This window comes from Panthera onca, chromosome B3 (assembly GCF_046562875.1).
Source record: "Panthera onca isolate mPanOnc1 chromosome B3, mPanOnc1 haplotype 2, whole genome shotgun sequence".
NCBI classification, from domain to species: domain Eukaryota; kingdom Metazoa; phylum Chordata; class Mammalia; order Carnivora; family Felidae; genus Panthera; species Panthera onca.
Window position 1 is genome coordinate 5,965,756 of NC_138344.1, and position 27,874 is coordinate 5,993,629.

General features: G+C 56.7%; 2 protein-coding genes across 2 annotated transcripts; one reads left to right on the top strand and one right to left on the bottom strand.

Annotated features, from left to right (window-relative positions):
- Positions 1 to 4,844: 4,844 nt before the first annotated feature.
- On the bottom strand, positions 4,845 to 7,151 carry MESP2 (mesoderm posterior bHLH transcription factor 2). Its single transcript, XM_060617660.3, has 2 exons — positions 6,300 to 7,151; positions 4,845 to 5,474 (listed from the first exon to the last, which is right to left on the bottom strand). The coding sequence occupies exons 1-2, from the start codon at positions 7,149 to 7,151 to the stop codon at positions 5,205 to 5,207; spliced, it is 1,122 nt and encodes a 373-aa protein (XP_060473643.1). The 3' UTR covers positions 4,845 to 5,204.
- Positions 7,127 to 26,967, top strand: MESP1 (mesoderm posterior bHLH transcription factor 1). The gene is made up of 3 exons (XM_060617664.3): positions 7,127 to 7,223; positions 25,134 to 26,315; positions 26,615 to 26,967. The coding sequence occupies exons 2-3, from the start codon at positions 25,605 to 25,607 to the stop codon at positions 26,687 to 26,689; spliced, it is 786 nt and encodes a 261-aa protein (XP_060473647.1). The 5' UTR covers positions 7,127 to 7,223; positions 25,134 to 25,604; the 3' UTR covers positions 26,690 to 26,967.
- Positions 26,968 to 27,874: the final 907 nt, after the last annotated feature.

Here is a 27,874-nt window from a genome sequence, read left to right on the forward strand (position 1 = left end):
GGTTTGCACAAGAGCCGGGAAGCCTGGGAGGGACCCCGGGGTGTAGGGGACCCCAACGGAGCACAGGAGGGGAGAAGTGCCCAGCCTGCTGGCCCTTCCTACAGAACACCTGGGTGTCCTGTGGGGTCGGCCTGCGGTGTTCATTTCATCCGAATTCCCGTGGCAGGCAGGAGATGCCGGGTGCCGGAAACCGTGAGGAGGTGGATGCTAGCAGACCCAGCGGTTCTCATGATGGAGTGGAGGGAGCTGGGGCTTGGTGCCAGGCGCAGAGCAGGTCCTGACAGTGGAGGGAGTCTTTTTCAGAAAGCAGAAGTTTCTGTAGTTTCAGACACTATGATCCGCACCTGCCCTACCACGAGGTTAAGGGAGCAGGATGCTGACTGGGATTCTCTTCTTGCATGCAGCCAGCATCCCGGGGACACCTGGGACAGTGAAGGGGGCTTGCGGTGAGGATGGCAAGCCCTGGGACCCAGGCCTGGTCTGACCACCCACTGGCCAAGGGCATGTCCCGCCCCTTCTCCAGGATTCATGGTGGAAGGTGATCTCAATTCGTAAGGTGGTTGTTTTCAAAAGCAGCGTGCGGAAAAAGACAGGCGCCTCTCCAGATCACCTGGGGCAGCCCGAGGTCAGAGCCTATTCTGAGGAGTCTGGGACCCACGCGGCTCCACGGCTCACATTGGCCTTGGTGGACGTTTCTTAGCAAATGGAGCCAGGGTTTGGGAAGCTCAGCTCAGCCTCAGCCCCAGCCCCACAGGACTCAGTGGAGCATCACAGTCTGGTGGAAAGAAAGAGGAAGGTAATAGACCACAGGGCTCTTTGGGGGTTTCCTCCCAGTGAGCCACTGGGGCTGGAGTCTGGGAGACCAGGGGGCCTGGTTTCAGATCACAGCTCGGGCTCCAGTTTTCGCACCTACACCTAAAGGCAGTGGATCCCAGGGTCGGGGTGTGCATCTAAGGAGATTCACGTATGTGGGGCACTGCCTGACACAGGAAGAGATTTGGGTATTGTTATCCTTAGCCCCGTCTCCTGGCCTGCCCTCTTCCCTCACAGCCTCTATTCCCCCTTGGGAGCAGTGGGGGTGGGGTCTGGGACCGAAGGCTCCCCAGCCGGCCCCTGCAGTCCCTACATCAAAGGTGGGGCGGCTGGAGGGGTGAGGCCCGCCCAGGTTATGGGGTGGGGTCTCTCCACCAATCGGGAGGCTTCCCTCAGCCCAGCCCCTGTGGGCCAGCCCTTCCTGTCGCCAGTGCCCAGCAGCCCTGGCTGGCACTTAACCTTCTGGGGATCAGAGGGCAGGCCCCCTCAGGAGGTCCCGCTGGGGGAGGGCCCAGCCTCACAGGGTCCCTGGGAGAGAACTGGCCTCCTGGGAGAAGAGTCAGCAGGGATCCTAGCCTCTGCGCCTGGCACTGGGCAAAGTGTTTATGCGCATTATCTCATTTGGGCCTCAACAGTCCCAGGAGATAAGGATTGTTTTTGTCTCAGTTTTGCAGATAAGGAAACTGAGGCTCAGGGAGGTTAAGTCAGTAGAGCTAGAAGGAGATGCGGGCTGTAAAGCCTGTGCAGAAGGGAAGCCACCTGTGGCAGGGTCCGTGGCATCCCCACGTTACGTGCTCCCACCACCTCATGGCGTACGAGGCTGGCATTCAGAACGCCCTCAGTGGCTGCAGAAAATCAATTCCTCGGGAACGCCGTCAGGGCTCACACAGCCAGACACCTGCCTGCAGAACCCTGCACAGGGTCGCACACAGAGCAGGGGCCGACTAGAACTCAGGCTGTCCTTGCCTTCCGGGCACCCTGCGGTGGGGCCAGCAGGGAAGGCAGCCCCTGGGGAGGGGCAAGAAGCAGCGGGGTGGGGGGGGGGGTATGACTCCCACCTCCCCCCACCCAGGAGGCTCTCCGGGAGGCATGTCCCCTACAGGCATTGAAAGAATGTCCAGTCTCTTGACTCCAGCCGCAGTCAGGAACAGCAAGCCCAGGGTGGAGCCAGGGGCTACTGCTCCTGAGAGGCAGGCCTGAGCCTTCCCTCGCAGAGGCTGAGGACAGGGGTGGGAAGGTCGCTGAAGCCCCCCGGGCCCTGCCCCTGGGTCCAGCCGCATCTCAGCAACTCTAGCTGGAGGCCTCTCGCCTCTGCCTTTGCATCTCCTGGAAGAGGTACCTCTTGCAGTGAGCTGGGAACAGGTTACCAAATTCCAGAAGACGCCCAGCTCTGGCTGCTGCTGGAGAAAGCCAGTACTCTCTCGGGCTCGGGCTTTGGAGCTGGAGGAGCATGGCCATCAGTGACCGGACCAGGGCATATCTCTCTCTGTCCCTATAAGGACTAACCCCAGATCTGTGGGAGCCAAAGGAAAGAGGGCAGCTCTTTAGCTCTGCTTTTGGTGAAGTTGCTGCAAGACTGTGGAACCAAGACCTCGGGCCTTCTAGGGAAAGAGAGAGCACTGAACAGGGAGTCAGGGGCCTGACATCCCTACCTAGCTGGGGTGCTAGGGAAAGTTGCTCCTCTTCCCCGGGCTGGTTTCCCCAGCTATAAAACGAAAGGGTGAAGAATAACCATCGAACCCAAACCTGGTTGAGCCCCCAGAATCCCTGGGAAGGACATTCTTAAAGCCCCGGGTTCCTAAGCCCCAGCTCAAGGCACTGGATCATGCCCTCAGGGTGGGACCCTAGGACCAGATGCTTCAACACGCAGTCAGGTTAGGGAACCTCTGGACTGCGTCGTCTCTTAGGCCGTTCAGCAATTACTACGTGTCAAGCCTAAGGACCCTAAGGAATAGATAGGGTCTATCATGGTCTCCTTTTCACAGCTGAGAAAATTGAGGCTCAGGGAGGTTTCTCAGTTTGCCCACAGCCATACAGTGGGTAAGAGCTGAATGGAATGTGCACCCGGGTCAGCAGCGCCCTGTATCCGTCTCCTAGCTGTTCATGACCTCGTGAGAGGTTTTCTCATCCTTCCGGGTGTGGCTGGCAGCCCCCTAAGGACACAAGACCCCAGGTAAGAACCAGAACCCTAGAAAGTTAGGGGAAGGAGCCACCTCAGTGGTCGCCTAAACCCATTCCCCTTTTAGGAGATGGGGAAACTGAGGCACAGAGAGGGAGTGACTTGTCTGACATCATCAGGCACATGGGCAGGTCATGGGTCACCGTGCAGGGTGAGATTGTGCTCTGGTCTTCCACCCTCCCCTGCTCTTGCCCTGCACTGTTACAGTGGCCTCCCTGCCCGGCTCCATTTCTGCCAAGCACCCAAAGGGACCAAATGTGCCTGTGACAGACTCATCTCCCTTTCCCTACCTTCAATGCCTCCCCATTAGCCAGGAAAGAGGCCATATGGGGGAGGGGTCCCCACAACCTGGTCTCTGAGCCCCTTTTCCAATTCTCATCTTCACCTTTGCCTGCCAGTTCTGGACTCAGTTTCTTCTGCCTAGGTCACTCTCCACTCACTCCTCTTGGCAAACTCCTGCACATCCTTCAAAACCCACCCCCCTCCCCCAACATCCTGCAATTCTCCTCCACCCGGGTCAGCAGATACAGAATGACGTCACCACAGCTGCTGGCTCCCCAGCCCATGGCAGCTTTTGCTAATGGATCACAGATTCCTCAAGATTCTTTACTCCAGGCAGCATAAATCAACGCAGCGGCATTAACCAATCAGGTAAACTCAAGAAAGAAACTGTCGTCAGCCCCATCTCCCACCAGGCTGTCACATCCCCTCTGGTCCCTAAGCTCCTTTATTATATAAACTCCCATCCTTGACCTGGTCTTTGACCGCTTACTTGCCTGTAATTCGCCTTGTTAGTTGAGGAATGTTTTCTCCCTGGCATCTAACATTGGCTATTATGGGCTGAACTGTGTCCTAACATGGTAGAGTTCTAACCCCCAGGACCTCAGAACAGGAATGCATTCAGAGATGGCGCCTATAAAGAGGTAATTAAGGTAAAATAAGGCCATATAGGTGGGCCCTAACCCTGTATGACTGGTGTCCTTACAGGAAGAGACCGACAGACACATAGGCCGCAGGGTAATTATGTGAGGACACAGTGAGAAGGTGGCCGTCTGCAAGCCAAGGAGAGGGGCCTCAGTAGAAACCAAACCTGCTGACACAGCCCTTGGACTTCTAGCCTCCCGAACTGTGAGAAAAGATACTGTTGTTTAAGCCACCTGATTGGTGATCTTTTCTTATGGCAGCCCCAGATACACTGGGCCTCGCTGGTGGGAGCTAACCATCATGCAGCCTTTAATTTTTTTTTTTTAATGTTTATTTATTTTTGACAGAGACAGAGAGAGCACGAGCAGGGGAGAGACAGAGGGAGAGGGAGACACAGAATCGGAAGCAGGCTCCGGGCTCCGAGCTGTCAGCAGAGCCCGACGCGGGGCTGGAACTCACGAGCCGTGAGATCATGACCTGAACCGAAGTTGGACACTTAACCAACTGAGCCACCCAGGCGCCCCACCATGCATCCTTTAAAAACACTTTCATATAACTGTGAAGGAGCCCTCTGGGTCAGCAGGAGGGCACCCAGGAGAATGGCAAAGGTGACAGCTGTGGGGCTGAGGCAGGTGAACGGGCCCAAACGTTAACCCGCCCGTGTCACCTTGCACAGCAGGCCAGGTGGAGCCCTTGCACAGTAAAGACTGTCCAAGTGGCAAGTGAGGGCACACATCAACCTCAGGAGGCCTAGAACCGGGGAGGGGAAGAACAGAATGACTGCTCCCCGCAGGATGGGAACATTCTTCCTTTTCCCAATAAGGCAATAAGAACCCAGGTTGACAGAAGAAAAAGAGACCACACCAAAATTTGTGTTGTTTTTTTAAGAAGCACAAAATCTAAGCATACAGGCTTCTCCCACCCCCCCCCCCCCGCCAGCCACAACCCACTCCCCCACCAGTCCCAGCTGGCTGAGTCTGTGCTCAAGCAGCTACCACCTTCCTGTAGGTCAGGCGGTGCTCTGTAGAGCACTGGGCATTCCGGGGGGGGGGGGGGGGGGGGGTTCTAGGAATGGAGGGCCCTGCCCCAGCCCTGACTCCAGCCAGGGAAGCCACCCACGACCTGTTTCAAACACTGCTTCCATAAAAGACATCCCTTGGAAAAGAGATGCTTGGTTTAAAAAAAAAAGCAAAAACAAAAAAACCTTGAAGACCTCAGAGGCAGCAGATGGAGGGCAGCCCACCCTGGAGGCCTGACTCCTGGCCGACAAGGGGACAGCGCAAGGCCTTTAGTAGAAGATGCCCAGGTGGGCCCCCTCCAAATCTTCTTGCCAAAGTTCAGGGCAGCCACTGAGCTGCGCGCCTGAGCTCTGGGAAGGGCTCTCATCACCGAGCTGGAAGGCAGGGCCTGGTCCCTGGTCTTCTGAACCGGGGAGCATCTCTGCGCTGTGGCTCCAGCCACCCCACTCGGTCTGAGGCTGGAGTCTCTGGCATGCTGGGCGGGACAGGAGGGGTGGCGTTTCTGGCAACAGACAGGACTCTGGAGACACAGAGATACCCTGCAAGAGAGACAAAAGCAGCTGGTTAGTGGGCCACTGCGCTGAGATAGCTTGAGACCTTGAACCTGGATGCTCCCTGGAGTGTGGCCGGCAGCTTCTGGACAGCCCTGGTGCCACGGGTGCAGTGAAGCCAAGTGGTGAACAGCACTGGCTCTGGAGATACACTGCCCGGGGTTCGAATCCCACCTCTGCTACTAACTAGCTGTAAGAACTCGACCTCTTTCATTCTGTTTTCTCATCTGTGAAATGGGGATGATGGTAACAGTTACTTACTCCATGGAGCTGCTGGAGGGCTGACTGAGTAGGCACATGTACGCGTACAGTGCCAAGAATGGTGTCGGGCAGTGAGCAAGCAATCATTTTCGCTTATTAACATGCTCTTTCGTGGACCATGATTCATTCATTTGTGGGCCTCAAGAACAAATGAAGCTTGAAGAAAACGGGAAGGTCACCAGCTCCAAGCCCCTCGACTCCGGAAGTCCCTACCCCCGGGGCCAACCACTGGAGCACCTGGGGCGACTTTCTTGCCAGCGGCCCTTGCTACCTTCCATCCTGCCTCTGGAGCAAGTCCGAAGATTGCCCCTCTTCCACGTGGCTGCGGTGGTGGTGGCCTTAATGACCCGGGGCCCTACCTCTTTCCCCAAGGAGGTTAGGGTCCTCTCCATACTCCCTTCGGCTCCTCTCTACCCCCGCCTGGGTTGGATTAGATAAACGGGGATCTGAAAAGTATGAAATTCTCTGCAGATGAGAGCCAACTCACCGTCTCCACCCCCAAACGAACCTGGGGACCATCCCCAGGGGAAGCAGCGGGGCCTGGGTGCGTACCTGGTATATTACAGCCAGCTCAGGGGCCGCGGGGGAAGGCGTCCAGGGTGTAGCCTGATTCCTGGACTCTGGGGACGTCTGCGTTCCTGAACAGCCCTGGGGCGGTGTCCAAAGGGCCCCGTCGGGGCCTCTCCCTCGGGACAGTTGCGGGGGCGACTGCATCCCAGGGTGGTAAGGGGGTGTAACCCAGGGACCCATGTCAGGTATCCTGCTCCCCAGGCGCTCGGGGGCCGCTAGTGCTTCGGGACACGCCGGCGGGGACCCCCAGGACGCGGAGGGGCTGGCGGCTGAGCCCAGCGCCGGGGCGCGCGCCTGCACCTGCGTCTGCGTCTGCGTCTGCGCGGGGCCGCCGTCGGGGCAGAGCGGGCAGCCCCGAGGCACCGCCGCGTCGCTGCGCCGCCGGCGCCGGCGCTGCAGGCCCTCCTCGCTGAGGCCCAGCACCGCCGACAGGTGGCCGATGTAGCGGATGGCCAGGCGCAGCGTCTCGATCTTGGTGAGGCTCTGGCCGGCGGGCGCCACGGACGGCGGCAGAAAGCGGCGCAGCTCGTGCAGGGCGCGGGCGAGCGTGCGCATGCGCAGCTTCTCGCGCTCGCTGGCGCTCTGCCGCTGCCCGGCGGCGGCTCCGCTGCGGGCTCGTCCGGGCGCCGTCGGGGCGGCCTCTGCGGCGCGGGCGCCGCGGGCCTGGGGCGCGGGCTGCGAGGGGCCGCGGGAGCCGTCGCAGGGGCAGGAGCCCGACGAGTCCGAGGAGGAGGCAGGGGACGTGGAGTCCGGGTGGCCGGCCCAGCCCCAACCCTGGGGGAAGATCCAGTGGTCTTGGCCCAGGAGGCTGTGCAGAGGAGGGGACTGGGCCATGGCCGCGGCTGCTGCGGGCTCTGGGAGGCTGGGCCGGCCACCTCCAGGCCTGAGCTTTTATCCGGACCAAAGGTGAGAGGTGCCCCCCTGCCAGGTTGCAGAGAGGTGTCAAAACCCACAGAGCCCAGGGAAGGCCTGGGCAGGGGGGGGCCTTGGGAAAGCGGGCCCATTTGCGGAGGTGTGGATTCTGACTCCTCCGGGGCTCTAATGGAGGCCCCTGCAGCCCGGGAAGTGTGGGAGGGACAATTCGCATCTGGATGGAGCTGCTAAGCTTCTTACCGAGTTCCCACCCACCCGGGCTCGTGGCGCGGTGAGTGCCCAGGGGCCCGACAGTGGTGGGCAGTGCCATCATCTGGGGGCGACCGGGCTGCCCCTCGTGTGAAGAGCGGACCCGGGCGCCTGTCTCAGCCTGTCTCATCACCAGCCCCGTGGCGGGGGGGGGGGGGGGGGGGGGGGCTTAGCCCAGTAACTCCCCACTAGCCCAGAGGGGTTTGCCCATAGTATGTGGGGTGGGGTGCAAATAGGGGGACATACAGGTGGATCCTTCCTGGGTTGCCCCACCCCCACCCCCGGAACCTGCACTTGCCGGTTTGCCGAATGACATGAAGAAAGTCATCTCACTATCCACAGATAGTTTCTGTCCCTGAAAAATCAAACAGAGCAACCTGAGATGAGAAGAGGAATCGGGTGCAGTGGGTGAGGAACATGGAGGGAGGTGGGCCCCCAGGCAGGCCTGAAGCTATTTGCTGTGTGACCTGGGCAAGTCCCTGAACTCCTCGGAGGCTCAAGCTTCCTCAGTCTCCTAGCAGTAATAATCCCATATCCCCACCGCCTAGGATGGCTGCTGGTACTTAGTGGAACCGTCTGTGGAACCACTTAGTATAGGCCTGGAAAGTGGGCTGAATGTTTGCTGCTATCATTTTATTTTATTTTTTTATTATTATTTTATTTTTAATTTTTTTTTCAACGTTTTTTTTTTATATTTATTTTTGGGACAGAGAGAGACAGAGCATGAACGGGGGAGGGGCAGAGAGAGAGGGAGACACAGAATCGGAAACAGGCTCCAGGCTCCGAGCCATCAGCCCAGAGCCCGACGCGGGGCTCGAACTCACGGACCGCGAGATCGTGACCTGGCTGAAGTCGGACGCTTAACCGACTGCGCCACCCAGGCGCCCCGCTGCTATCATTTTATAGGCAAGGTACTTCCATTTCAAGATGCTGGAGGCGTTGCTCATTTAATTCATATTTTTGTTAGCCACTGGTAAATGTCAGGCACCCCAGGGTGAACAGGCTAGTTGCGGTCTCTGCTCTCGTGACATTTCAGCCTTGTGGGAGAGACAGGTGAACAGGCCATTATACATTGAGTAGGTCCACCACTAACTAGCTGTGTGCCCTTGGGCAGGGCTCTTAACTTGAGCTTCAGCGTCTGCTCCATTAAACAGGGATAATGTCATTATAGTATCTACTCAGAGGACTGTTGTAGTCTCTGAGGATAAACGCCGAGACTCCAAGAGTAAAGCTCTCACTCCTCAGCAGTGATTACAGTTTAAAGGAGGCATCAGTGTCCTTTGTGATCTGCGGAGAAAGGGCTGAACTCAGAGGCTAAGGGCCACATGAGGGGCAGGGACGGTAGGGCTCTGGCCACAGAGCTGGAGAGGTCACAGCTGGGGCCTGAACCATGAGTAGGACTTGGGTGAGGAGAGAGGCAGGTAGGGGGCATTCTGGCCGTGGGAACTGCATAAGCAAAACCTGGCAGTGGGACTTGCCAAGGTGCTTCTGGAAAATTCTAGAGCAGTGTGCAAGCAGGGTGGTGTGGAGAGCTCGAGCACACCGTGCCTGGGGCCGGGCTAAGAAATTGGGGAGCCAAATGGACTTCATAGCAGAAGTATGACATGAAAAAAAATTCAGTAATCGATAGCTAAAGGTCAGCATGATGAAGTTTCTGGAATAGATTGGCCTGGACCAGCTGGAAATAGTAAACGGCCTTGTACTATTTGTGGCTGTTCCTAAAAGTAAATATTTAGTTACACAAATTACATAACTAATACATTCTCTTTGTGAGCAACGGGACTTTGCAGATAAAGCTGGAGTCCCTATTACCCCCTCACTAGAGGTAGCGGCTGTTAAGTCGTCTGGTGCCTTTCCAGTCCCGGCCCAGGCATTCACACTGACATATATAAACAAGGTAACATTGTAGCAGGCTTTCTGTAACTTGCTTTCTATCATTCAACAGCGTGTCTTAGAGCAATGCCTGTCAGGATATTGTAGCTGATGCATAGACTGTCATAGTTTGATTTAAATGGGTGAATATTTAAACATCCTACAAGGGTGCCTGGATGTCCCACTTTGGCTCAGGTCATGATCTCGCGGTCTGGTCGGTGAGTTCCAGCCCCACGTCAGGCTCTGTTTTGACAGCTCAGAGCCTGGAGCCTGGTTCGGATTCTGTGTCTCCCTCTCTCTCTGCTCCTCCCCCGCTCGTGCTCTGTCTCTCTCTGTCTCTCAAAAATGAATAAATGTTAAAAAAAAATTTTAAATGTCATATGAACATTAGAGTGGGTAATTTTAACTGGGGAAAAATGTAAAAAGACAGGAGGTGCAGATAAACCTTCAATGATGACATTACATTACTTTCTGCTCAGAACTTACTATTTTTTTATTTTTTATTTTTATTTTTTTAAATTTATTTTTGATACAGAGAGAGACAGAGCATGAGCAGGGGAGGGGCAGAGAGACAGGGAGACACAGAATCGGAAGCAGGCTCCAGGCTCTGAGCTGTCAGCACAGAGCCCGACGCGGGGCTTGAACTCATGGAGTGTGAGATCATGACCTGAGCTGAAGTCGGATGCTTAACCAACTGAGCCACCCAGGTGCCCCAAAACTTACTATTTTTTTGATATTAGAGAAAATTGGGGCACCTGGGAGGCTCAGTCAGTTAAGCATCCAACTTTGGCTCAGGTCATGATCTCATGGTTCATGGGTTCGAGCCCTACCTCGGGCTCTGTGCTGACAGCTCAGAGCTTGGAGCCTGCTTCCGATTCTGTGTCTCCCTGTCTCTCTGCCCCTGCCCTTCATGTTCTCACGTTCTTTCTCTCTCTCTCTCTCTCTCTCTCTCTCTCTCTCCCTCCCTCCCTCAAAAATAAACATTAAATATTAGGGAAAATAGGCCGAAATTACCAATCTATGCAACATGATGATGAAATAGTAATTGACATTGAATAACGTTGGTCAAGGCAACTCGTGTTTCGTTTATTCTAGCTGCTGCGAAGGAGGAAAGGAAAATTTTAATTCATCCATAGCACAGGAAGAAGCTGAATCACTTAACAGTGGCTTTGAATCCACACGGGCTTTCTTTGGAAAGAAGCAGGCAGTTATGCAATATTTCATGACTCAAGAGGATTTAAACCAAGTTAAAAAAAAAAATGATAATACTTTTTCCTAAGGGCAGCGGACACTTAGAAAACAGCCAGTTCTACACTTTCTAGGTCGAAATAATGGCAAATCATTTAGAATAAGTCGTTATTCATCCAAGCCTGCACAGTACTAAAAAAAGCTTGTCAGAGTGTACTATCAAGGAATTGATATGCATGTGGTTGACGGTTGTAAACAAAATTCATATGGTTTCATGTATATTTCTTGATCCAGACTCTGAAGTTTTTCAGGTTAATGTGCTGTTGACACTGAGCTTTCTGACTCACTCCTTTTAACATTTCTATAATACTCAATGGCATGTGTGCACCAGCCAGGCCCTTATCGATGCATCTTTAGTGTGTTTTTATTTATTTTTATTTTTATTTTTATTTATTTATTTACTTTGAGAGACCAGGCAGAGAGAGAGAGAGAGAGAGAGAGAGAGAGAGAGAGAGAGAAAGAATATCCCTAGGCAGGCTCCACACCATCAGCGTAGAGCCCTGTGCGGGCTTAAACTCACAAACTGTGAAATCATAACCTGAGCTGAAATCAAGAGTCTGATGCTTAACCGACTGAGCCACCCAGGTGCCCTTTTAGTCAAGTGTTTTTAGTTTTTGCCAAATAGCACTGCCCTTTTGCTCAGGCAGGTAGATGTGGAGAGGTGGATTAGCCTTGTGAGCTCCTGGAAGGTTCTGGATATCCAGAGTCCTCCTCCCCCCACCCCCTTAGAGCCAGCCCAGAGGCATTTCCTATGAAAGGATTTGGTGAATAATGAGAATCCACTGCCAGCACAGAGCCCTGCTTACTATCCTTTCCTCTGTAGGGTAGCCTGGCCTCCTGTCTTGGTTTGAGCTAGCCCCAGAGCCCAGGCTTCAGGCTGACTGGGATGTCAGAGCGTAAGTTCTAGAAGACGGGGCCCTGGCTCTTCACCAGGCCCCTCAGCCAGGCTCTGGAAGCACAGGGACACACTGTGTGCCAGCCCCACTCCCAGGGGGGATGCCAAAGTGGATCCCCACCACCCCATGCACTGGGCCTCCACCTAAGCACAGGGAGGCAATGTAGCCTAATAGTTAGGATGCCAGGCTGTGGAATCAGACTGACCTGGCTTAGAGTCCCAGCTTCACCCCTTATAAGCCGGGAGAACTTGGGTGATTTACTCAGCCTCAGTTTTCTCATCTGGGAAGTGGGGATTCTGATCTCCAGAGCGATTGTTGAGATAAATAAACATAATGCGTGTCATAGAGCTTATCACAGAGCCTACGTTTATAAATCTTGCTTATAGCAAGTTCAGGGGCAACAGAAGGAAGTAGGCAAAGGACTAGGTCGGGGTGTGGGTAAGGATATCTTTTAGTCTTAACCCTAGAAGAAGGTGATTCCTTCCATTCCTGAGACTCTCTCTTGCACCAGGCCGAGTGCACCCCACCCCGTCCCCCTCCTCCCTCTCCAGCCTTTCTCCGTGGACCCAGTGTGGGGGTCATCCTCAGCAGGGCACTCCAGCTCCTGGCCTGTGGCAGGGGTCACCACAGCTGTAGTACAGAGGGAACGGGAGAGCTCAGATGCCTGGAGCTGGAGCCAACCAGCCCCGCTAAAGCTAGGAAACGGAGCATCTGAACCTGTTCCTCCTGGTGGCTGGGTCCTGGCCCAGGTGCCTGTCCAGCTTGCCTCTGGGACCCTCGAGCATCCCCGCTCTGTGCAGGAGCCTGCCCCAGGTGCTCGGCGAACAAGCTGGGTCTGGGCCGTGCTCCACGGCGTCCTCCCATTGAGCCAGCTCTGTTTCTGTCTTCCTCATCTGACTCTCATGTTAAAAGGAGGGACATCTAAAGCTGTACGCTCTTAGATAAGGCGATTACCTTCTGGGCCTCAGTGGGCTACTGGCCCCGGGTTCAGCCCCTCCTGATAGGAGGAGGTGACGGCTAGATCAGGGAAACATGGTCAGTAGTGTTCCCTAGTATTGTAGACACTTCTAGTTGTACACACAACGTCTGGTACAGCCTCTATTCTTGTATCTTTTTAAAAATGTTTATTTACTTAGAAGAGAGAGCGGGGGGAGGGGCAGAGAGAGAGGGAGAGAGAGAATCTGAAGTAGGCTCCACGCTGTCAGCACAGAACCCAATGTGGGGCTTGATCTCATGAACCGTAAGATCACGACCTGAGCTGAAACCAAGAGTTGGATGCTTAGCCAACTGAGCCACCCAGGTGCATCCTTATATATATTTTTAATAAGAGGACTGTGTATTGTTGAGGGTGGCAATGTGCCCGGTAAGAAACTACATTTCCCAGCCTCCCGTATTCATGGAATGGCCAATGAGATGTTAGTAGAAATATTAAATGGGGCTTCTAGGAAAGCTCTTTAAAGTAGAGAGGTACACTCCTACATTTCTACCCGCTTATATTTTCTTCGTGGAAAATGTGATGACTGGAGCTTCAGCAACCATTTCGTGACACTGAAGCAATCCCAGGGACAGAAGTCATACAGTAAGGATGATGGAGCAGAAAGAAGCCTGAGGCATTGATGATCACACAGAAACACTATACCGGCCCAGAACTGTCTATCCCTAAATTTCTTTACTGTGAGAGAAAACAAATCACCAGCCTGTCTTAAGCTGTTCACATTTGGCTGTGTATGAACAGCCACACATAATTCCTGTGCACATGAGAAAGAAGTGCCTGGGATATCCTTGTCAACAACAAATGGGGCCATGTGAGCTGGATGAGAGTTAAGCGAATTCACAACAGATTCAGTGTTCCCACAGATGAAGGATGGGTGACCACCTGGAGGAAGGTCTCCAGCGATGTGCCACCGACTCTGTTCCCAGCCTTGTCAAGGGCAACGCTATGATCTTGAATGAAGATATGAACTGATCTAATTTGGGGCAAGTGCAGCAAGTGAACTAGGTAATGAAGAGACGCTGACAGGCTGGATCTAATAAGGAGGGATCCACAGGGCTCCACGTGTCCTCCGTCCCCGTTCAGGGCCAGGCGGCGTCGTGTGACCAGCGGCACACGTGGAAAGGGCATCGTAGTCACTGCCTTCCAGGCATCAAGGGCACCAGAAGCAAATGTGATCCCATTTGCATTTGCAAGAAACAGAGGTCTTCAACCAAGGAGGCGATGGCCTCCTATTTTCTGTGCAGGATGGGCCCTAGCCAGAGTAATTGGGCCAAGATTAGCGAGGGGGATTAAAGCCGGTGGGGGGGGGGGGGGTTGAAGGACTCAGTGATGTTTTGTCCAAAAAGAAAAAAAAACCCACTCAGGGACGTGATGGTTGTCCCCAGGTGCCTGCAGGGGGAATACTCCAGGGAGATTGAAGAACTTTCTAAGATCAGAGCTGCTGTCTTATGAGGGAGTGAGCGGCCGGTTGGTGGAGGTGATCAAGGAGAAGCCAGCCGAGTACGTGCTGGGCGCGTGCAGGAGCTGGAGTGGATGGCTGTTCTTGCCTCTGCCGACACTGACCAGCCCCTCTAAACGGGGTTCGATGGGATAATCCCTGAGGCACTTCAGGAGCTGGGGCCGGGAATCGGGGGGGAGATGGGGCCGCTGCCTCAGGACTCTGGGCTGTGTGGGGGCAGCCGTAGGGGCCCCTTCAGGCACAGAACGAGGCCTCCCAGGTGCCTCGGTAGTCCGGATGCTCTCACCCCTGTTCTCTGGGCCTGAAGCCTTGGCTCAGCCGGGCCCCGTCTTGGGCCGGCGCCACGAGGCCAGCATGGCCCCGGCCAGGTTGACGCTCTGGGGCAGGCGGTGTCCGTGTCGATGATCTTATTACGCAGGTGAGGAAACTGAGGCCTCCGTCCCATCCTCCCCTGTGGACTTCCCAGGGCTTTGCCCCGGGCCACCAGTCAGATGAGGAGGGCCGCGGCCCAGGCCTGACCAAACGCGCTCACTCAGCTCTGGCCCTGCTCACGGCCTCGGGGCGGGGGCAGTGACTGTGGTCCAGCCTGCTCTTGGTGGCCTCGCGCGGGCCTCACCGTTTGTTCACCCCCGGCCCTGCTCCTGGAAGCTCTGCACCTGCTCTTTCTCCCCGGACAGGCAGCGCAGGGCCCCCAGGAGCAGACCCAGGGACCCAGAGCGGAGCCCGGGGAAGGCCTGGACTCTATGGGTCTCCTTTCCCTTCCTCCCCCTCGAGTCCTTTCCGGGCCCTGGGGGTGTCCAGGCTGTGGGAACGTGGGAGGGAAGGACGCAGGCAGGGCTCGTGGGGCCTGTAGCCACAGTGTGGTATTCTCATTACCAGCCCGGCCTCTCCCTCGGCCACCACCGTGGCTGCCTTCACACCTCCTCTCTGCCTGTTGACACAAGGCCGCCTCCCCCAGGGCAGAAGGTGTCGACTTGGGAACGAGGGTGTTCAGGGGCCTCCAAAACAGCCTGGCAGCGGTCCTCTCAGCAACCCCGAAACCCCTTATGGGCTGGGGGCGGGGGCTGCAGGTCCCCACCCTGGGAGGCCCAGGGAAAGGCGGGGCCTAGGTCCCTGAGAGGGGGAGAGAGGGAGGGGGGAAAGAGGGAAGACATGAGCTCTGAGTCCACCTGCCCAGATAGTCCTCTCCCCTAGCTCCGGGGGCTGGTGCCTGACACGGCCTGCCAGGCAGAGTGCCATCGGTGTCACCGGGAGGCCCAAGACTGAAGCCACCAGGGCAAGGGCACCCTGACCGGACCTTAGAACCGCCTGGTCTTCTGAGCACCACACACTGTCCAGTGCCCAACACTGTGCCTGCAGTGAGGGACCCATTCAGGGCTTAAACCCCATAATTTTGTCGGCCTGCTGTTCTCCCCTTGCTTAGATGGGCCGGGCCGGAGAGATCAGTTCCTTTGCCTCAGTCCCCAGAGTCAGGATTCGGACCAGCAGAGGGCACACACCGTGCCATCAGCGAGGCTCCAGGGAGGGACGTGCCCTCCGGGATTCAGAGGTTGGAGGAGGCGAAAGGCAAATTCCGAGTCTGTGGTGGCCTGGGTGCGGGTACCCCGGGGCCACGGAGAGGCACTATGTGGCCAGGTGATCAGGGCAGGTCCCAGGAGGAAGGGAGGGACCCGAAGTCGTGGGTTTTCTCCAGGTGGAGGTGCCGGGATCCTAACCGAGGGACCCGGTGTGAGCCCAGGCCTGGGAGGGGAAAGGCAGCACTGGTGTGGACCGTGAAAGTGGGCTGGAGCCCCGAGGGGAGCGGTGGGAGGAGCTGGCCAGGATTGAAAAGGCCTCCCGAGTGGGGAGTTTGGACAGAAGTCCTGAGGAGGGGGAGGGTGAAGAGGCGGAGGCAGGAAGCCAGTCGGGCGACAGCAGTCAGGCGGGGTGAGGGCTGACTGGAGCTGCGGCCTTTGGGCCCAGGAGCCAGTGGCAGAGAATGTGGAGGTTGGCGGGGAGGACGCGGCCCCGTTGGCTAGGGGAAGCACGGGAGGGCTGGAGGGCTGCCCAGCGGGCCAGGGGCACAGGGGTGGGCCTGCCACTCTTCCTCCAACAAGAAGGCCAGGCCACGGAGGCTGGTGTGGAAGGGCCTGTGGCAGTCCCAGAACTGCCTGGTTCGGTCCCGGAGGCGGCTCAGGCCTAGGTTCCCGCCGTGCCTGGGCTCTGGTCCCCACCTGAGCCTCAGTCTCCTCATCTGTGAAATGGGTGTCCTTGCTGGGACATGCACTCAGCATGTGGGACTGGAGAAGTCTCGCCTGCCTGCCCTGCTGGGGGGAAGCGGTCACCTGGGGTCCCGCAGCTCTGGGGAAGGACAGTGTGGGAGAGTGAGTGGTGCACAGTCCTGCCGCCCGGTCCCTGGGAGGGAAGACCCAGCCTCCTGGCCCCCAAAGCCATAAGGGGGCTCAGACCCACCTGCTGGAATGCAAACAGGTTTGGGTGGTTCTGCAAAGTCTTTTCCTCCCTCCCTCTGCTCCGTCCCTCCCTCTATTCCCTCCCTCCCTGCCTCCATCCCTCCCTCCCTCCCTGCCCACCTGCCTTCCTTCCTTCCTTCCTTCCTTCCTCCCTCTTTCCCTCTGCTCCCTCCCTCCCTCCCTTCCTTCCTTCCTCCCTCCCTCCCTTCCTTCCTCCCTCTGCTTCCTTCCTTCATTCCTTCCTTGCTCCCTCCCTTCCTTCCTTCCTCCCTCCCTCCCTTCCTCCCTCTGCTTCCTTCCTTCATTCCTTCCTTGCTCCCTCCCTTTCCTTCCTCCCTCCCTCTGCTCCCTCCCTCCCTCTTTCCTTCCTTTTCTTTCATTTAATTATCAAAGCATTCCTTCCTTGCTCCCTCCCTTCCTTCCTCCCTTCCTCCCTCTGCTCCCTCCCTCCCTTCCTTCCTTCCTTCCTTTTCTTTAATTATCAAAGCAATGCATTCTCATTTCAGGAAAGTGAGAAAATGCAGACAATCAAAAAGAAGGGAATTTTATTCTATTTTCAGGTTTATTTATTTATTCTGAGAGACAAAGAGAGACCAGGAGAGGGGCAAAGAGAGAAGGAGAGAGAGAATCCCAAGCAGGCTCCGTGCTGTCAGTGCAGAGCCCGACTTGGGGCTTGAACTCGTGAACTGTGAGGTCGTGGCCTGAGCTGAAATCAAGCCTCATAGGTCGCTTCACCGGCTGAGCCACCGAGGCATCCCAAAAAGAAGGGAATTTTAAAAGGCCCCTGGTTGCATCCTGCCAGAGAGAACCAGGTTAACACTAGGTTGGCCCCAGGTTAGCACGGACCCTGCCCCTGCATCCTGTCCTTTTCCAGGCTTCCCTGCAAGTACGTGAACATAGACATAGACGCATCAAGAGAAAGCATGTCGGGGTTTTTCTGTTTTAGTTTTTCCATTTTTTGAAGTTTCTGGTATATGTTTTCTTTTTCATACCAGCTTTATTGGGATTTGATTCACACATCATACGTTGACCTGTGTAAAGTGTATAAGTCAACAGTTCTGTGTGTATAGTACTTAAAATTGTTTTAATTGGGGTAAAATATATTTATCATAAAATTTGCCATCTTCAATCATTTTCAAGTGTGCAATTCAGTGCCATTCATTATAGTCATAGTGTTCGGCAGCCGTCACTTTCCACAAGTTTTCATCACCTCACGTAGAAGCTCTGGACCCAGCAAGGAAGAACTCTCTTTACCCCCAGTCCCTGGTAACCTCTCAACCACTTCCTGTCTCTATGAATCTGTCTGTTCTAGGTGCCTCACAGAAGTGGAATCATACAGTACTTTTTCTTTGTGCCTGACTTACTTTACTTCTTAAAAGTTAATTTATTTTGAGAGAGAGAGAGAGAGAGAGAGAGAGAGAGAATCCCAAGCAGGTTCCACACTGTCAGCGAGGAGCCCGACCCGGGGCTCGAACTCACGAACCGCGAGATCATGACCTGAGCCGAAACCAAGAATTGGACACTTAGCCAACTGAGCCACCCAGGTGCCCCGCATATGGCTTCCTTTCATGCCTTCAGGGTTTGTCCATGGGTTAGCGTGTGCCTGAACTTCATTCCTGTTCGCGGTTGAAACATACTCCATTGCACGTACAGACCACATTCTGTTTCTCCATTCATCCGTTGCTGGACATTTGGGTCGTTTCCACCTTTTGGCTCTTGTGCCTTAATGCTCCTACAAAAGTTGGTGTCCGAATCCCTGTTCTAGTGCCTGCTTCCAAGTTCTTTGGGTATGAAGAGAGCCTGTGGTTTTGTGACCGACTCTTCTCACTAACGTATCCACATTCTCTGTATCGTCAGTAGATGTATTTCTGCGATGAGATGTTTAGGGCACGCCTAGTGCTCCCATGATGTGGTGGTAGCAGGTTAGCCGAGAAGTTCCCTGGTGCACACTGAGATGCCTTACAGTTTTCCACACAGGGACATCCTGATACCTAGATTTTAAAAATTATTTTTAGGTTGCATGTGTAAGGGGCGCCTGGGTGGCTCGGTTAAGTGTCCACCTTCGGCTCAGGTCATGATCTCGCGGTTCGTGGCTTTGAGCCCCGCGTCGGGCTCCGTGCTGACGGCTCAGAGCCTGGAGCCTGCTTTGGATTCTGTGTCTCCCTCTCTCTCTGCCCCTCCCCTACTTGCACTCTGGCTCTCTCTCAAAAATAAATAAAAACATTTAAAAAATTTTTTTAAGAAAGATAAGTTGCACGTGTAATAAACGAATGCAAACTCCTTGTGAAAAAATTAAGCATTCCAGATGAGATGAAAGTCTCCCTTGACCACCTCCCAGAACCCAGACCTGTCCTCGCCCGCCCACCGAGTAAGTCCCGTAGTCACCCACAGATTGGCTGAGACTCCTACTGTGTGAGACTTGTCTGTGCACGTACACACGTGCGCACAGTAGACCCTTCGAACACGCACGGTATCGTTCGATGACTTTCTCTGCAGGGGTTGTTTTTTAGATCTGTGTTCTCTCTTGTTTTTGCGTGGATCGGTGGTGGCGTCCTACTGGATGGATTTTTCTGGAACTTGGTTCTGCCACCCAGCGGCGGGTCTTCATGGGCGCCTTGCAGCCTTTTCTAACCAGAATGAATGCCCGCCAGGGAAACCGCCTGGTGGAGGGTGTGCTGAGGCTGTTCTGAAGTTGCAGGCTGGCCTCGGAGAGGCCCCAGAGGTGGGCTGTCGAGGCCAACGTGGTTTTGGGCAGCTGGCCCGGCTGGGGGCCCCAGCTAGCCCGGCCACCTGTGCCATGCCGTGCCGGGCATTGCGAGTGCGTTCCCGGGCTGGGGCACCATCTCCAGGGGGGAAGGAGGTTCCCTCGGCTCAGGCCAGGGGCTGATCTTGGATTTCTCTTGCTGAGGGAGCCTCGAGAACAGAGGACTGAGTTCATCCTTTCCCTCAGTCTTTAGCACGTCCTCTGTACTGACCAGGTAAGACCCTTCTGTGTGATTTAGTTATCTGGTCGCTTTAAGCTCTGTCCCCTCCCCCTAGATGTTCTCCATTCTGTCCAGGGACGTCCCTGTCCCCCCCCCCCCCCCCCCCCCCGCCTCTGGCAAAGAATCCTCTGCCCGGAGTCGGCTCACTCCCCCAGGTGCTGGCCAGGTGTTCAGTTCAGTCCTAGGAGCCCCCACTCTGTTTTGTTTTGTTTTTTTAAGTTTATTTTGAGAGCAAGAGGGAACGTGCCTGCAATGGGGAGGGGCAGAAAAAGCGGGAGAGAGAATCCCAAGCAGGTTCTGCAACGTCCGAGCAATGCCCGACATGGGGCTCCAACTCACAAACCATGAGATCGTGACCTGAGCCAGAATCAAGAGCCGGAGGCTTAGCCGGCTGAACCACACAAGCGCCCCCCTCCCCTCTGCTTTTTATTGGGCCTGATGTCAGATGCCTCGGGGGGGTACCCTCCTTCTCCTGCTGAGTTGGCTGAGGGCCCGAGCCGCCCGGTGACCTGGTGGGGGGCTCGTCGCAGTCCTGACACCTCACCACACTGTTGTGAGTGGTCAGCAAGGGTAGGGGTGGGGTTACAAGGAACCCCAGAACTGTCCATCCTGCCTGGAGGGAGGTCTATCTTGTGCTTCCTGGAGGGGCTGGTGTTGGACATGGCCTCGGTCAGCAGCTGAGCTAGACCTGCAAATCCTTATCGGGGACTCAGCAAGGGCACTGAGCCCAAGGCATCCGCGGCCTAGAGTTTCCAGCGGCTTGTGGTCTTTTTTCAGCCTTTGCTCCCAGGAGCGTATAGGGAAGGCCGGGGGACCCGAGCCCTGCCTGGGCCCTTCCCTCCTGGCCCGTCCGCCTTCTCCTCACTCCTCTGGGCTCTGTCCCTCTGCTTCTCTGCACACTTGTACGTTTTTCCCAGTGACCAGATGAGCAGGCAGGGCTCCAGAGAGGGCAAGTGGCATATCTGGGAGTTCCACAGCCCATCACACTGGCATTGAGCTGGCTTCACCCACTTCTTAAGTCAGCCCCTGCATCTCTGGTTCCTGGTGCCTGACCCTGGCCCTAGAACAAAGGCTTGTTACCGGCAGGTCCGCCCTGCTCAGATCCCCAAATCCCAGGCGGCTGGGCAGTGCCCTCTGCTGGCAGTGGCTGGGAATTTGAGGACACTGGTCCCCAACTGTCCACCCAGACGTCAACTCTCTGGCCTGGGAAGGGAACCTTCCAACCAGGGCAGGCAGTGGAGAGTCCTGGCTCCATTTTACAGTTGGGGAAACCAAGGTGTCACGTGACAGGCTTCCCCACACCCACGTGTCTGCATCTCTGCTTTGGGCCGGTTCCCCTCCTTAACCCCTTTATGCCTTGGTTTCCCCACATTATCCTAGAAAGCTGCCATCTTCCTCCGCTTTCCCAGAGGAAGCAAAGAAGCATAAATGTGACTCCCCTACGAGGGAGGCACTGTCTGCTCCCCCTGCGCCCTCAGCCCCGCTCCCAGAACTGCGGATTCTGCCACTTCCCCTTGAGTCTCTCCTGGAATCCGCCAAATCTCTCTCCTTTCTTGCCACCCCCTCCCTCCTCATCACCCCTTTGCCTCCTGTGACTTCCACTGGCTGAGCATCCAGCTGATCCATGACCAAGATAATCAGATTATCTCAGGTCCGGAATAATCTATTCCATATGGCTTGCCAACTCTGAGGCTCCGGGAGCTAAAGGTGTGAGGACAGGGGGTGATCTTAGTTGGAAGGGTCTCCCTGGGAGCCTTGGGGCCTCAGCTGGGAGGCTGCTGGGGAAGGAGGGAGGTGGCGGAGAAGTCGGGGGCCTTCCTGCTGAGCCCCCTGACTGCTTTGGGGCTCCAGGTGGCCGCAGCCACATCCACCCATGACCCACGGGGGTTTAGGAACCATGATGGGGGGCTGGACACTCCCAGTGCTTTCTCCACTCTCTGGATTGGGGTGGGGGTGGCCACGCCACTATAGGGCACTGCTTCTCAAAAGTGGCTGAGCTTCATAATTCTGGGGGAGGTGGTACTTTTCTTTCTTTCCTTTTTAGTGTTTGTTTATTTTTGACAGAGGGAGATAGAGCACGAGCAGGAGAGGGCCAGAGAGAGAGGGAGACACAGCATCTGAAGCAGGCTCCAGGCTCTGAGCGGTCAGCACAGAGCCTGACACGGGGCTAGAACCCACGAACTGTGAGATCATGACCTGAGCCCGTCGGACGCTTAACCGACAGAGCCCCCCAGGCGCCCCGGACATGGTACTTTTCATACCCAGATTCTCCAGCTCTGGTGCAGCAGGTCCAGAGTGGGTGTGGAAACCTTTTTATTTTTACGTCTCCCATGGTCCCTGTGACTTGTGACAAGATGTTGTGGGCACTTGAGGTCTCTGGGGGAATCTCCTCCCACGCCAGCACCCTCACTCTTGGGGCTGCCTCTGGGAGGTAGGGGGCCCCCACGTCTTCCAGAAGAGACAGGAGAGGTGGTGGGGAGGAGAGAACCCGGGCTTTGGCCCCACACACAGGCAAATGGGCCCCAGCTCTGCCCCTGCTAGCCACGTGACCTAGAACAACCTCCCTACGCCCATTCCCTCACATACAAAGGGAGGCAGAGACCCCCACATCGCCACGTGGTTGTCAGCTGTGACCCAGCCAGGCCCCAGCACAGCGCCAGGCCCCAGTGACGGCAGCAAGCGTGCTCGTGGGTGTTGCCCAAAGCCCCGTCCGTATACTCTGATCCGATCCTTACAATATGTCAGCACAGCAGGCATTACCCCCTGGCCCAGAGGCAGAAGCTGTGTGGGCCCCGAGATGGAGAGTGAGTTACCCACATGACAAAGGTGCTACATGGCAGGACGGGGACTCTATTCTGACCCACACTGGCCACACTCCAGAGGGGTGTTCTAGGCTGCCTGGAGGTGGCAGCTCCTTAACAATGAAGGGGCTGCCTCCGGTGGGTGCTGGGGTGTGGTGGGAAGATCTCAGCAAGCAGGGGCACCTGAATTAGGAGCTTCCCAGGAGATGCGCCTGCTGATGCTAAGCAGGCTGGCGGTACAGGGGGGCTGCTTCCTTCTCCTGGGGCCTCTGGCTCCGGCGGGCCAGGGATTAGGGGCTCCAAGGGGCTATTGACATAGCACCTTTGATTAGCACTCCTGTGTCAGAAGGGCTGGCCGGGAAATGAGGGCATTGAGGCTTGGGGGGGGGGGGGTGTCCAGGACCCAGGCTGGGCCTGAGGAGCGGGCTGGTTCCTAGCGGGAAGGCTGAGAGACCCCGGCCCCCCGCCCGGGAGGATGCCGCCCTGCTCTGCCCGCCCCCACCCGGGCCAAGGACCGCAACTGAACTCTCACCTCTGCTCAGTGGGGCTGCCCCGAGGCCTCATTTCCCAGCCTTACACGTTGGCAGGCGAAGGCAGGCTCGGGCCAGGGGAGCGGGAGCCACTGGCACCGGCACTTGTCAAAACACAGGCCCCAGAGGTGTGAAGTCCTCACCCCAGCGGGAGGGCGTGTGGGCCCTGCAGCCCGGAGAACTCATTAACGGGGGCAGCTCCCAAATGAACCCACAGGAGAGGCTGGCGATAAGGAGATCAAAGGTGATGGGGGGAGAGGAAAAAGGGAGGCGACTGACAGGAGGTGGTGGAGCCCAGGCCCCAGGTTGGGGGGGGGGGGTCCCTCCTCTTCCCCAGCTTAGCTCCATCAGGCCCACTGGCCGTGGCCCTTGTACAAACTGGGCCTGGACACCCCAAGGGCAGCAGGAGAGGGAGGGACTCCCAGGTGGCAGCCTTTAGGGCTGAAGACGCCAAGGTTGGGGTCGGGGGTGGAACCCTGCCATCTGCCCCACCTCTCTCATGCCCTTTTTGTGGGCTCTTTGACTCCACACTGGCCCCGGGACTTTTTAGCCCTCCTTCAGCCTGCCATGCACCGCTCACGGTGTCCTCCCCTCCTCCAGACCTCTTGGTGGTTCCCGGGCAGGTGCCGGAGGGATGTCAAACCTCAGGTCCCAGATGTGAGAACCCTCAGGAGACAGAGCTGCGTTTTTTCAGGAGCAACAGTCTGCCTCCCACACATACGGCCTGTTGTCCAAAACATGTCTGGTTGATTTTGTGCTTTTACAATAACAAACCGGCACCGGTGGTTTCCTCTGGACACAGAATGGCAGGCCTCAGAGGCGGGGATAGTAATGAACTTTGTTATACCCTCATTACCTGTTGAGCTTTTGACTTTCCGGTCACACACACATACTGTATTTTCAGAGATGAGAGTAAAGCAAAAGGGTGGCTGATTGCCTAGGAGTTTTGGGTTGTGCTGAGTTTCCTCAATTAGCTACAAAATGAAAATCAGAATTCTGTGGGGATTGGAGGGATTTTTTTTTTTTTTTTTTTTTGACATTCAGAAGGTTGGCAGCAGAGGCTCTGAGCCCTCTCAGATGCCATCCCTCCTGCTTGACGGGTTTTTATTCTGCACCCCACCCCCCCCCACCCCCGCCCCTCGCCTGAGTGCACAACATACTCTACCAAGTCCCAACTGTTTGTCCCCTTGGGTCCGGTGGGATCAAAAGAGCCCAGCCACTGGGCTGCAATACCAGCTTCTTAGCTTGGATCTGGAGCCCCAGGAGGGCATCCATCGAGCAGGGTCCAAAAGGAGCAGACCCTACTGACAGCTTCAAGCTGAGGAGGGCTCTCCTGGACCAGACTCTCCTTGGGAATGGGTCCTACGGCAGCTCCCCTTCTCCCCAGGGGTGGGTTGGGACTGCCTCTCCTGGATGTGACCGTGGGCGTAAGCATTCTGGGGCTGCTGGGACAGACTGCAGAGGAAGGGGGTGTAGAAGGTGCTGGAAGAAGCTGAGGGCAGGAGAAGATAAACGAGTCGAGGGCAGGGGACGGTGGGGGGCAGAGATGCCCAGGGAGAAGCCACTAAACCACTTGGCCTTCTTTGCTACAGACCAGCTCACCCGGCAGTCACAGGGCTGGAAGGCATTGGGGATGCAAAATGTTAGACCCCTCACACTGGAAGAGACCCTATGTACCGCTTCTCTTGAAGACATGCTATGGACCAGGTACTTCACAGTCTAGGTGGACAACAGACATCTGTGCATGAAGTAGCTATCATGACAAGGTGTGTAAACTCAAACTCCTGAGGGATCAGGCAGGCAGTATCGGTTCCTTGAGATTTCCTACGTAGACAGTCTTGTTGCAAGTGGAGACGGTTTAGTCTCTTCCTTTCCAATCTGTATGCTTTTCTGTTTTTGCACAGCCAGGCCCTCCAGCGCACTATCGAATAGGCCTGGGGAGGAGCAGACATCCCCTCCTGGTTCTCAACATTATGGAAAAGCATTCACTCTTCCACTATTTACTATGATATTAGCTGTGGGCTCTTTGTGGATGCCTTTTATCAGGTTGAGACGGTTCCTCTCTATTGCTAGTTGGCTGAGAAGTTTTATTACGGAGGGGTATGAATTTTGTTACGTGCATTTTTCTATGTCGTGTCCACTCACGTTTCGATGGCAAAACCTGATATACCTGCCCCCAAATGGTAGGACGCCAACTGGTGGCCAGTGGTGGCAGCTTGCCAAGCCCTTGATCCTGCCAGGGAGAAGGTGCCCTAGAGGGCCTGAGGCTTCCCCTCCCTCAGCTCACATGGTCCAGCAACGTGGCCATACTTGGCCAGCTTGTTGGATTTGCCTGGCATAGTTTCCTCATAGTACTCCCTCCGTCCCCCCACCCCCGATCACCACCACCAGGTAAGGCCACGTCCAGGACCGGTCTGCCTCAGAGGAGAAACGGATTACTGCTCCTTTCACCTCTAGCAGGGATCAGGGCCCCACTCCGGGTCCCCATCCTATTCATTCTGCAGACCTGGCTGCAGTATGCCTCAAGGCTCCCGTTATACAAACTGGGAACGAATTTGCAAGAAAGCGTAAGAATTTGCATAAGGTCCCAACAGGTGAAGGCAGCCCCAAGCCCAGGTACTGTACTTCCAGTTCCCCGGACCGCGCTTCCTCTGACCTGCTGGGCTGGCCCAACACGCCAGGCAGCGCGGGCAAGAGGCCCCAGTGGCTGGCTCCGGTGCCCATGCGAGGGCCCAGGTGGGGCCGACCCGGGGCGGCCAAGGGGCCCGCACCTTCAGCACCCCCCCGTTGGTTCAAAGGGTATGGCCCCGCCCCCTCCAGGCCCCGAGCCCGCTTTGAAGTGCTGATGCGGCCTGGAAGGGGCCACTTCACACCTCGGGCTCGGGATAAAGCGGGCGCCGGACGCCGGTCCGCAGATGCGCCGCCGCCACCATGGCCCAGTCCCTGTGCCCGCCGCTCTCCGAGTCCTGGCTCCTCTTCCCGGGTTGGGGCCCGCCTCGGCCTCTGCCGCCCTCCGACAGGGACTGCGGCTGCTCCCCCGCCTCGTCCCCGGACTCCTGGGGCAGCGTCCCGGCCGGCAGCCCCGAGCTGAGCCCCGGACGGCCCGGCACCCACGCGGCCGCCGGAGCCCGGAGCGCAGGGAGGCGCGGCGCGCGCAGCAGCCGCCTGGGCTCCGGGCAGCGGCAGAGCGCCAGCGAGCGCGAGAAGCTGCGCATGCGCACGCTCGCCCGCGCCCTGCACGAGCTGCGCCGCTTTCTGCCGCCGTCCGTGGCGCCCGCCGGCCAGAGCCTCACCAAGATCGAGACGCTGCGCCTGGCCATCCGCTACATCGGCCACCTGTCGGCGGTGCTGGGCCTCAGCGAGGAGAGCCTGCAGCGCCGGCGGCGGCGGCGGCGGCGCAGCGACGCGGCGGTGCCTCGGGGCTGCCCGCTCTGCCCCGACGGCGGCCCCGCGCAGACGCAGGTGCAGGTGGAGGCGCGCGCCCAGCTTCTGGGCTCAGCCGCCAGCCCCTCCGCGTCCTGGGGGTCCCCGCCGGCCTGTCTCGGAGAACTAGCGGCGCCGCAGCCGCGCGACCCGACAGTGTTTTATGACGAGGCGGCGTGTTCGGAATCGCAGGCAGTGGAGCCGAGCCCCTCGTCTCCGGTTAGTACTTCCTTCCCCGCGCGGGACTCTCTCCCCCCACCCACGGGGCCATCGTGGGTGCTGCTACCTGTCGTCCGCGTCCGCCGCTCACAGGCCTCCTGCGGCATCCCCGCCGGCAGCCTGGCCGTGTCTGCTTGCTGTCCCGAGCACCGTAGCTAGTGTGCCTGGGGCGCTCAAGCGGCGAGGGGAGGGAGAGGACACGCAGGGGACAGGCTCTTGTGCCCGAGTGGAACCTACGAGCGCGGACACTCACGCGTGGCGGCCAGCGCTGAAGGTAACTCTATACCCTCTCCCCCCAGCTCTTTCCCGGCGACGTGCTGTCCCTGCTGGAGACCTGGATGCCCCTCTCGCCCCTGGAGTGGCCGCCGGCCTGAGTCGAAGTGACGACGTACAATTGGCGCCCTGTGAGCATCGAGGCCCTTTTGGCTTTCAGCACCTTCAAAACGGTCCCTCTCCAGACTCCCTTTCCTAGGAGAGGGCACCTGCGATACTGGCATGGGCATTCCTGAGAGCAAGAGCCCGTCCCCACCCAAGACAACTCTCCCCAGCCCCTCCGGCAATGGAGGGACCCACAGGTTGACCCTTGGAGGCAGGCAGGGGGCGCCTGCCTACTATGTATTTATTTATTTGTGAATAAACTGTGCTGGTGTCAGTTGACCGTTTCTTCTTCCTTCGCATGGACACAAAGCTCCCTCCCCTTCTCCAAAGAAGAACCTAGGAGAATTAAGAGAGTTTCTGGCAATCTTCAGCCCTCAAAGCACAAAGGCCCAGACCCTTTCCCCTTTGCCCTGGCTTAGCCTGTCCTATTCCAGGAAGGCCAGCCTGGAGCGGGGAAGATGCTGTATGTGAGAAAGTGGTAGCAGTGGAGCCTGTCCCCCTTTTCCTTGAACCTGGTGGGAGGTGCATTAAAAGCAAAGTATCTGTAGAAAATACGTTTTCTTAGTACTTACTGTGCATCATCAGGTCCTTTACACATTTTATACCCAAATAACGATTTTACTGAGGGTCAGCACTCAGGGTCGGTATGAATTCAGAATCCCAAGTTCTCCCTGGTCAGGTTTTGCCAGCTCTGGGGTCTGAGAGGACACCAGCTCCAAGGACTCAGTCCATGCATCCCAAGTCCTTATTCCCCTGTACTGGAGCTTTGTGGCCTGGACCTTGGGATTTTCTTATCTCCCTTCACTCTGCTTTCTCTTCCAGGTGGGCTAGGGACATTAACATTTTATGAGTCAGTCCCGAGTTAACTGTGACCTCCCAGAGGCCTAGCTAGAGTGGAGAGGCTCATGGGGTTGCCTCCAAATCCACATAGCTAACCTGGAACCACACTCGTGTCTGCATCGCTGGGTTCAGATCAGGGATGCAGTGTATGGGGAAGAAGGAAGCCTTGACCCAGAAGGGGCCTGGCTTGGCTCAAGGGGTCTGGTAAGCAGTCAAGCCTTGTGGGGGAGTTGAGGTGAGGCTAGGAGATGTAGCCTCTGCCCAAGGGTCCCCCAGCCCTCTATGGATACCAAGTTCTCCCCTCCCTGCCAAGCAACTTTGAAACACAGGCCTTAGCATTT

Bases quoted from the DNA above. Each gene is read 5' to 3' on its own strand.
- MESP2 (XM_060617660.3), bottom strand. From the start codon at position 7,151: ATGGCCCAGTCCCCTCCTCTGCACAGCCTCCTGGGCCAAGACCACTGG. The intron at 5,475-6,299 runs GTACGCACCCAG...TCTCTCTTGCAG, and splicing joins AGCTGGCTGTAATATACCAG to GGTATCTCTGTGTCTCCAGA.
- MESP1 (XM_060617664.3), top strand. From the start codon at position 25,605: ATGGCCCAGTCCCTGTGCCCGCCGCTCTCCGAGTCCTGGCTCCTCTTC. The intron at 26,316-26,614 runs GTTAGTACTTCC...CTCTCCCCCCAG, and splicing joins AGCCGAGCCCCTCGTCTCCG to CTCTTTCCCGGCGACGTGCT.